This window comes from Cuculus canorus, chromosome 8, assembly GCF_017976375.1.
Source record: "Cuculus canorus isolate bCucCan1 chromosome 8, bCucCan1.pri, whole genome shotgun sequence".
Lineage (NCBI taxonomy): Eukaryota > Metazoa > Chordata > Aves > Cuculiformes > Cuculidae > Cuculus > Cuculus canorus.
Window position 1 is genome coordinate 27,374,221 of NC_071408.1, and position 9,723 is coordinate 27,383,943.

Below are 9,723 nucleotides of genomic sequence, written 5' to 3' on the forward strand. Positions count from 1 at the left end.
CACATCCATCCAAGACTCTAATCTCCTGCACCTTCAGCATTCCCCATGCCAGCCCAGCCGTCCCACCAGGCCTGACCCAGCCCAACCATAGCTCCTGTGCTCCCTCACACCCCAAACCCCACCCCAGGACCCCTCATACACCCCCTGGCCCCAGCACCCACCCCATGTCTGCTCCCCCTGACCCAAACACCCACATGACTAACAACTCCCTTCAGCCCCAATGCTCACCCCGTCCAATCCCATCCCATCCCATCCCATCCCATCCCATCCCATCCCATCCCATCCCATCCCATCCCACTGTATCCTACCCCACCCCGTCCGTCCCATCCTACCTTATCCTACCCCGTCCCATCCCGTCCCATCCCATCCCATCCCATCCCATCCCATCCCATCCCATCCCATCCCATCCCATCCCATCCCATCCCATCCCATCCCATCCCATCCCATCCCATCCCATCCCATCCCATCCCATCCTACTCCATCCCCGTCCTGTCCCATCCCATCCCATCCTATCCCCTCCCCTCTCCCCGATCCCCCATGTCCTGCCCCCCACCTGCCCCCTCGGGGCGGGGCCCCGCCCAATGACTGGCAGCGCGGCGCAGCCAATCGCGAGCCGTCGCCTCCGCGGCCGCCAATGGCTGGGCCAGCTTCCGCCTCCAGTGGGCGGGGCGAGGGGCCAGGCCCTGTTGCTAAGGACGCGTTGCTAGGAAAATGGGAGGCGGGCAGGGGCGAGGGGCGGGGCGGGGACTTTTCCTTCCCATTGGCTGCGGGGAGCGCGGAGGGCGGGGCTTCCGGTGGGGAGAGCGGAAGCGGCGGCGGGGCGCGGCCATGGGCGCCCGCGGGCTGCAGACGGCAGTGGTGGAGTTGGCGCCGGGGGCGGCCTGCGGTGCGGGGCGAGCGGGAACGGGGGGTCCCGGTGACAGGAGGGACCTGGGGACACCGGGCTGGGGAGGCCCATCGGGATGGAGAGGGGGACAGCGGGCAGGGCGGACCCATCAGGATGGAGGAGGGGAGGGCAGTGGGGCGGGGGGCGCCCATAGGGGTGGAGAGGGGATACCGGGCCAGAGGGGACCCCAGTGAGAGGAGGGACTGCGGGACCCGTCAGGGTGGAGGTGGGGGCACGCCGGACTGGGAGGAACACAATGACGAGGGGACTGGGGAACCCTTGAGGGGTGGGGTGGGACTGGCCCTGGATGCCGTCAGGGAGGAAGGGGCGAACACCAGGCTGGGGGGATCTCAGTGACAGGAGGGACCTGCGGACCCCTCAAGGTGGAGAAGGAGAGGACAGCAGGCTGGGGGGACTGTCAGGGTGGAGGAGGGAACACCGGGCTGGACAGCCCCCAGTGACAGGAGGGACCAGGGGACCCATCAGGGTGGAGGAGGTGGGGGGCACTGGGCTGGGGGGACCTGTTGCAGGGTGAAGGGAAGGGCCACCAGGCCTGGAGAACCCCAGTGACAGAAGGAAACAGGGGACCTGACAGGGTGGAGGAGTTAGGGGACACCAGGCCAGGGGCATCTGTTGGGGTGAAAGGAGCTTACACTGGAGGACAGAAGGGACTGGGGGACTCATCAGGGTTGAGGGGGGCTTGCTGGGCTAGGGGGTCCTGTCAGGGTGAAAGGGGGGGAATCTACTGACAGGAGGGACTGGGGCACCTCTGAGCTGGGGTGGGACTGGGACTGGGGTCCCAGCAAGGTGGGGGAGTGGGATTGAGCCAGGAGGACCCATCAGGGTGGATGGGGAACTTTGGGATGGGACACCGGGCTGGGGAGACCTGTCAGGGTGTGTGGGGGGATAGTGGGCTGAGGGAACCCATCAGGGTATGGAGAAAGTGGGCTGTGGAGACACTTGTGCTGTACCAGGTGCCTGCTGTTCCTGAAGGGAAGGGCAGGATGCTTTCCTGTCCCTTCTGGAAGCGGGCAGCAGGCTCTGATGCCTCCACAGCTCCTGGGAGGCGTGAGAAGGAGGTCTCTGCCCCGACTAGTGAGCTGCACACTGCTGGCTCTGTGTCAGTGGAGAGATTTGGGAAGCTGCAGGGACTGGAGTTATGCTGTCCTACCAAGCATATGTGCCTACACAGGGAAACCGGGAGGAGGCAATATTTATAAGTGGTTGATAAACTAAGCTAACACCCACTTTACCATTACCTTTAAACTTTATTAACAAGGCGTGTTGCCACACGTTCTGATTCTGGTGGACTGGAGAACAGCTATTTCAAATCTTGTGATTTGTTCCAGAGAGCAGTACGGAGAGCGGGCATCCAGACAATCAGCCTGTGGTCATCCTTCTTGGTTGGGCCGGCTGCCAGGACAAATACCTGGCCAAGTACAGCACAATATACAGTCAGAAGGTGAGTAGCTTATTTATATTTTCATCATGCTGTTGGAGAGCTCTCCGAGAAATTGCTTCTTTTCTGCATGTTGGTAAAATCACTCTAAAGCCTCTCTTGGCCTGCGGAGTCATTGGAGGTGAGTGGTGAGTTTTCTTGTCATTGAAAGCCCCTTGTCTGTCAGAGCCATGGCAGTGTTATGTAACATTGCTGATGTCATCTTTGTGCGTGTGGCTGGGGCAAAGATACTTCCTTGAAGAAACATCTGGTTTTGTGTTAATCACTGGAGTGTTTTAAGGCTTCTAAAGTTGTGTGATTATTCAGGAATGGCATGAACTGTGTTAGCTTTCCAGACAGTGAACATGGGGGTGTGACTGTGTGTTTGCTGTTTGCCAGTAGGCCACAGTGTAGACTTGGCGAGGCCAGGCTGAGGAAGGACAGAGCACGCATCTGTTGTTTCTTTGGCTTTTCCTTCCTGTGAATGTGATTCATCTAAATGTTGTAATCCAAATTCATTCTGTCTAGTCTGAAAGAGGCACTCTATGACAATCATACCCGCTTCCTAGGAACAACTTGTATTTGAACTAGAGAGGTTTGTCCCATTGCTCATTCCCTGAGTTACAATATTTTCCTTTCTCATACTGGTTTTTACTGGAATGACCCCAGCTTGTTATATGGGGACCCAGTTGAACATTAGACTTCCTTTTTTAAGTCAGCCTACAAGGATCTTGGGTTTATCCAAATCTGTTTCAGCTATAGGTGGCAAAGTATGTATGTTAACAAGTTTACTGTTAATTTGTAATCCAGTGCAAGAGTCGTGAATTGGCTTGTTCTAGTGCAGAATTAATTGTTGAGTGATTATGGAGATTTGGAGATGCTGCTGAGCCCATGAGGAGCACATTGCATGGCAGCATGCCAGCTTTGCTGAAAATACTTTTCTGTTAGAAAGGTGATAGGAATGAGAAAAGAGAGGAAGGGTTTTCTTAGCTCCCCATTAAGGAAATGGCAGCAACCATGGCAAGACGGTGTAGAAGACTTAGATTTAAGACTTGATATCCTCCTCTTCCTCGTTCGCTGTTTAGGGAGCTCTGGGCAGGAGGGCTGTCTTGGTGACTTTGTTTATAATGCATTACACACTGATAAACATAAGACATAATTCCATCTGGTCTATTTAAAATGTCCTCCAAGATCCCATTTCCTAATCTACACCTAAGTGTAAGGCCTCAATTGTAAAGGCAGTTTCTTAGACATTCTGAATCCCTGAACCAGTGGTCTTTGTTTACACAGCTGTAGTGGATCAGAAAGGCTTATCAGGTCAGTCTTGATTGTGGGTGAGCCTTAGAGATGGCTGCAAGCAAATACTGCTCAAAGACAGGAGGAAGTTCCTGTTCCTCCTTACGTTTGTTTCAGTATCATGAACCGGAGCAGGCCCTTCTCACCCAAACGGCTGATACTGAAGGTTTGTGACTCAGGGAGATGGTTTTCCCTTCCTGGTTGATGACTGACACTCATGAAAGCATGGGTGGCAGTGTCTCAAGGGGCTGTGGCAGGACAAGGTTTGAAAGGATCTCAAACATCACCAAATCCAGGCCTCTGGTACTGCAGGAACCTTTTCATAATACTATGTGCTATTATGATTAATATAATCCTATTCATATTGGTGCCTTGCTACTGATACTGAAGGCTTTCTTCTGGCCCTGTGTTTTCTTTTGGAAACTTGCTTCACCTTTTCACATTCTTTGTGCTCATGCTTGCCTACTCCATATAATTTACGGTGCAGCCTAAATGACGGTGGGGTCTCTTTCTGTTCTTTTCAGGGTTGCAATGTCATCCGCTACACAGCTCCATGGAGGATGATATTCTTCTCTGAGTCCTTTGGCATCAGATCCCTCCAGACCGAAGCCAGGCGACTCCTGGAGCTGCTCTTTGACTACAGCATTGAAAAGAGACCGGTTCTCTTTCATGTTTTTAGCAACGGTGGTGTCATGCTGTACCGTTACATCATCGAGGTGCTCCACACTCACAAACCATTTGAGAACCTCAAAGTAGTGGGCACCATTTTTGATAGTGCCCCTGGCAGAAGAAACTTGAGAGGAGGCCTTCGTGCCTTGGCGACTGTCTTGGTATCCACAAATGTGCTACTCAAGTGTATCCTCTTATTTGCTTTTGCTGCTACGGCTGTTGTGCTGCGGATCTTGCTGTACCCACTGACTCGCTTCATCCACGAGACTCATTATGATGCCCTGCTGAAAGCGCCCTCGCGGTGGCCGGAGCTTTACCTCTACTCTGAAGCTGATGCGATCATCCGTTCCAGTGACATTAAGTACATGGCTGATGCCCGACGGCAGTGCGGTGTCTCTGTGAAAGCTGTAGACTTCTCAGATTCAGCTCATGTCAGCCATATGCGGGCGTATCCCACCTATTACAGCAACCTCTGTACGACTTTCCTGTCCGACTGTGTCAGGGACTCAACTCGTTAGTGGTGTAATAATCCCCGGTGTTCTCCTCTGCAGTGTCCTCCCCTTGCCTTCATGTCTTTGAAGGGAGAAAACTAGAGACTTCTTAGTTTGTGTTGGTTTTTTTTTTGCCATCATCTACAACTCTGAAAGCAGTAGATGTGGATTAATTTAAAATAATGAAAGTGAAACTCTAGCACAGTCGCAACTGACATGCTTTACTAAGGTGTCACAGACCAGAATCTCGCAGGGAGTGTTATTTGTTTCTGTCTCTTATTGTTCTCTGCTTTCTATGTTGTCTCCTCGTCCCTGATGTCCAATGTGTGTTTTCTTTTGCCTTGTACTGATTTCACAATACAGCTCTTTCATGTCTTTGTTGTTTTTTTTCCTCTCTGCCGTTTCTTTTATCTTGCAATGAGCAAACAGAAGCAGCTCTGCAGGACTTTTCTCTCAGTGTGTCCCAGCTCTTATACTCCTTGCTGGAGGTCAGGCCTAGAAACCAGATGTAAGACCTGAAAAAGCTCTGTGTGGGGCAGTATTACCAGACTGTCATCTGATTCCGTTAAATAACTGAGATGGAGTTGTCAAAGCTCTGATTCTTGGTTGGAGCACGAATGTCTGTGATAACTTCTGTGTTCTTCAGCCACAAGGTTTAAGTTAACCTTTTTGAGTGTGTCTCGTGTTTTGTTTCTCCTCCTTCCAGTCTTTTGTGTGTTCTGCTGAGTGGTTTTGCTTTCTTGCAGAACTGCTCATTTATTATTGTGTGCCTTTGAGCAGCCTCTGTTGTGCATCTGGAAATGCAGGGAAACTGGCACAGCTGTAACCTAAAAGACCTCAGAAATGGAAAGGTGGAGCTGCAGAGAAAAATGAAACTGTCTCTTGGAGCTATGATTTATACTGGGTGTTTCTTAAATCACTTCCAGCCCACAAATGACCATGAAATTTGATGGTTTTCCTCATAACGTTCTCTTCAGATGATCAGTCTTTGCTGTCTGTGCAGCACGTACTTGTAACACATGGAGCTATTTCTTCCCACCTAGTGAAAAAGTAGCTCATTGCACTGCGCTTCAGCTGTGTTTGGTCTGGGGTTGGTTATTTCTTTGGAGGAGAAGCAGGGATAAAGGCTGAGGAGAGCCTGCTAATATGTTTATGCCATGTCTCAGCATTGCAGCTAATTAATAATGTTAGGACAGGACCAAAGATTGCTGGGAACGGGCTCTGGAGGGCTCTGATATGGGCCTGTTTGAAGAAAGGGCTGCCTTTGAGAGGTGGGAACATAAAAAGCATGAGAATTTTTACAGGTATTTGCTGCCTATGCTTGTCTTGCCCACTGTTGGGGTGCTGTCATCCACAACTGGAAAGTGCTTTCTGTTCTGAATCGAAACGCAGAGAGGGAGGTCTCTTGGGAAGCACTAAAATAATTTGCAAGTTTAAAAGGAGAAATGTAACACCTCTCAGAAGTGGAAGCACAGGGTGAGTGGTGGTCAGTGGCCAGTGCAACTGTTTTTAGCAGGCTGGTGTGGCAACGCCTATTTAGGGCAAATAACCTCATGTTGGGCATCATTTTAAAGGGTGGACTGGGGTGTGTAGGATAGGTGAGAATTAACTGAAAAGGGGCTGATGGCCTGGTTTGTCTTCAAGCTTTTTAGAGTGAAAACTGGCTCCAGGACAGGAGCCCTTGTTGCTTCTGTAGGTGTGATCCCAGTTTCAGCTTCTACTGAACGTGTGCTGGGAGGACTGCCTTGCGATAAGGTAATCTTCAGCCTGCTGTGTTTCAGGAAGAAATTGTTGTTCCTAGAGACAGGTTTGGACCTGTAAAATCCAGGCATGGCCCCCTACCCCCAGAAAGCCCATTGGAGATCTTCCAGGTTTTTAAAGCAGGCCCCTGATTTGTGCTGTCAGTGCTGTAATTCCTGAGCTGTGATCTGTTTCCTTGCCTTCCCGAAGAGCTGGGCTGTGTCTTCTGAGCATCCAGCCTGTTTGTGGCACTCTGAGAACTCTTAGGGAGCAGAGGTGTTAAAGGTTATTTAACTAGCACTTGCCCTCATGCTGGTTTCTACAGGTTCTGTATTTACAGAACAGTTAAACACTCCATAATGTACACCTCTGAATTAATACAGTTGTGCTGGGCTGGGAATCTGCTGCCCCTGTTTATTGCTGGGGGCGTTGAACTCCTATTTAAGGACCTGGGCTGTTGCTGAGCGTGGCTGGCAGGACTTGAAGCTAAACCCTCTGTCCCTGTGCAATGGGACAGCAAAGCTCCCTCTGGGAAGAACCTCCAGCTAAACTTTCCATCGTTGCCTTCCCACCACAGGATTGCTTCTCCCCCAACTCAACCTAACTCTACTCCACTTTCCGGGGCAGGGAGTGAGTGCTGCCTGCTTGAGCTCCGCAGTCAGAGGTGCTGTGTGAGCAGGCACTTCCACTGCTGCAAAACTGAGTTGAAATTCAGGGCTAATTTGTGTACGCATCTCTGAAAGCAGAAGGCAACTCGAGCAAGCCCGTGATTTAGAGGCTGTTTTCAGCACCAGCGTTCTGAGTGGGTTTTGTTTTCTGTGTCCCAGCAAGTTTTAATGATGGTTGTTAGCAGTGTGCTGAATGCATCGTGTGATGTATTGCCCTCTTCTTCCCCATACAGCACGTATGCTCTCACACACGCACTTCTGCCCTCTTTATTTCTGTCGCTTGTTATTTGAAACAGAAGGTTAATAACTTGGAGCCTGAAGGCACGTGGTCAAGAACTGATCCAAGCGCTACTGGATTTAAAAAAAACCAGCCTCAAACCCTTCATCTTTGCTGAACTGTCGCATTTGGTGCAGCCTGAACACCAAAAGCTAAAGGCTGGGATATTTTGGCAAATCCAGGTAAATCTCTTGAGAGAAGCTTTGGGAGCCGCATTGGCTCTTTGGGAAGGAAAGCAGAGCACCCCTGGGCTTGCCTCTGGGGGAGGAGCGGGATGTGGCACTGGCAATCTGCGTCTGGGGATCCCGGAGCTCATTTTCCTACACTCCATGCCCTGTGCGCAGAGCAGCGTGGGAGGAGAGGAGGATGCCCAGGGGCCGCTTGCTGTGTGTTTGCCAGCTAGGTTCAGTTTTGCAAGAGACAAATTGATGTTTCCTCAGCAACAAAAGCCATTTGTTAGCGTTTCTCTCGAGGGAGCTGGCTGCCGGCTCGCTCCCCTGGGCTGCCTTCTCTCCTCAGGCAGTGACGATGTTAAGGAAAGGTTTTAAACAAGAAGAAAAAGCTGCTCAGTTAGCAATCAGGGTGGTGGTGTGCCTGGGCTGGAGGGTGCTTAGCTGCTGCTGGCAGGCAGTGGGAAGGTGCTGGTGCAGCCAGGGTGCCCTGTGGCACTGGGAGAGGCTGTGGCAGGGATCCGGGCAGGCTAGGGGCACGATCCAACCCAGCCGGGGGGCACGTTTTGGAGCAGGGGGAGCATAGAATCACTAGGTTGGGCATGACCTGTTAGATCATTGAGTCCAACCGTTCCTATCAAATCTCGCAAGTAATGCAAACCAAGCCCCTGAGCAAAGACCACTCTGTCTCCACACTGAGCAGAGGGGTTTTAAAACGTCTGTTGTTCACCTTCGTGTGTTGGGGCTTTAGCGTTGTACAAATTGGGAAGTCTCAGGCAGACGTGCGAAGCTCTGCCGCTGACGGAAAAGTGTCGGTGGTCCGAGATGGAAACGAGCAACCCAACCCCATATGCTGCTCCCTAGAAATCCTAGTGGGGCTCCCTGGGAAGCAGCCCAAGCCCGTGTGCTGAGGGGGGGAGGCAGGAGTTGAGCCCCACGGAGGTGATGGAGAAGGGAGTTGGGCCATGGGGGCTCCCAGGCTGGGGATGCTCTGGCCGGGAGGGAGCGGCGCTCCACGAGGTGGCAGCAGCCCCTCTTCCCTGCGTGGAGAGAGACGTTTGGTTCGGGAGACAAGAGGAGAACCACGCGGAGAAGACCCCTACAGCTCAGCCCAGCGCTTCTGTGTTCCAGAGAGAGTCTCCTGCAAAAAGCCCCTTCTCCAGGCAAGGAAAAAGACCAGCAACCACAAACTCTGATGACGAGAAGCAGAGATTGTGAGTTAATCATAGAATGATATGGATTGGAAGGGACTTATAAGATCATCCAGTTCCAACTGCTCTGCCATATACAGAAAAACTATGTAATATAGAATGTTATCTATAGATAAAACAACAACAATATAATATAAACCACCTAGCTCTAGAGCTGCCTGCCCCTGAAATTTGTACTAGAGGCTATTTCTCAGCTCTAACTGAGCATCATATGGTCGGACTCGATGATCCAGTGGGTCCTTTCCAACCTAGTGATTCTATGATTCTATGATCAAAACCCTAAAGTCCAACAGCAGGAGCAGCTTTGCTGCCTTTCCTGCGTCAGCAGGCCAGGGTGCACCACTTCCCACTCTGTCACCGAGGGAGGGCTATCTATTTTGAAGCAAATTTGTGCAGTACTGTGCTTAGACAGACCGTGGTCCAGCTTCTGGTACCCCCACAAGTTGGGACCTTGGGGTTCCCTTGAGTTCCCCAGCACTGGGGAGAAAGCTGAGCCCGGCGCTGCTCTCTGGAAAGGCTGGCAGGACCCCCCGGCACTCAGGGATGGAGGTTTGGGGGCAGTTAGGAAACGGGATAGCACAAAGGTGGAGAAGAGGCACTGTCTGCCCTCCCTGCAAAGGAATCCCCAGCACACCCTGCACCCAATGTGGGGCACAGGAGGCAGGGGCTCACCAGGCAGCTGCTCGCTCTGCCTGCCTGGCATCCCCCATCCCCTTCTTTGCACCTGAGCCCTCATCTCCGTTTCTCTGCGAGCCCACTCAGCGCTGCTGGCTGGAGACCGGCCACCCAGGCAGGGCCGAGGCGGGCAGAGGGGTGTAGGGCATCCTTTGCTCACCCTCCCAAACCCATAGGGGCAGGGAGAGCTTGGGCAGCCCCT

The 9,723-nt window shown here is 52.2% G+C and overlaps 1 protein-coding gene across 1 annotated transcript; it reads left to right on the plus strand.

Annotated features, from left to right (window-relative positions):
• The first annotated feature begins 804 nt into the window (after positions 1-804).
• TMEM53 (transmembrane protein 53) lies at positions 805-7,936 on the plus strand. Its single transcript, XM_054073068.1, has 3 exons — positions 805-886; positions 2,236-2,348; positions 4,145-7,936. Exons 1-3 carry the CDS (start codon positions 829-831, stop codon positions 4,805-4,807), a joined length of 834 nt encoding a protein of 277 aa, XP_053929043.1. The 5' UTR covers positions 805-828; the 3' UTR covers positions 4,808-7,936.
• The last annotated feature ends 1,787 nt before the right edge of the window (positions 7,937-9,723 follow it).

Bases quoted from the DNA above. Each gene is read 5' to 3' on its own strand.
- TMEM53 (XM_054073068.1), top strand. From the start codon at position 829: ATGGGCGCCCGCGGGCTGCAGACGGCAGTGGTGGAGTTGGCGCCGGGG. The intron at 887-2,235 runs GTGCGGGGCGAG...GATTTGTTCCAG, and splicing joins GGCGCCGGGGGCGGCCTGCG to AGAGCAGTACGGAGAGCGGG. The intron at 2,349-4,144 runs GTGAGTAGCTTA...TGTTCTTTTCAG, and splicing joins GCACAATATACAGTCAGAAG to GGTTGCAATGTCATCCGCTA.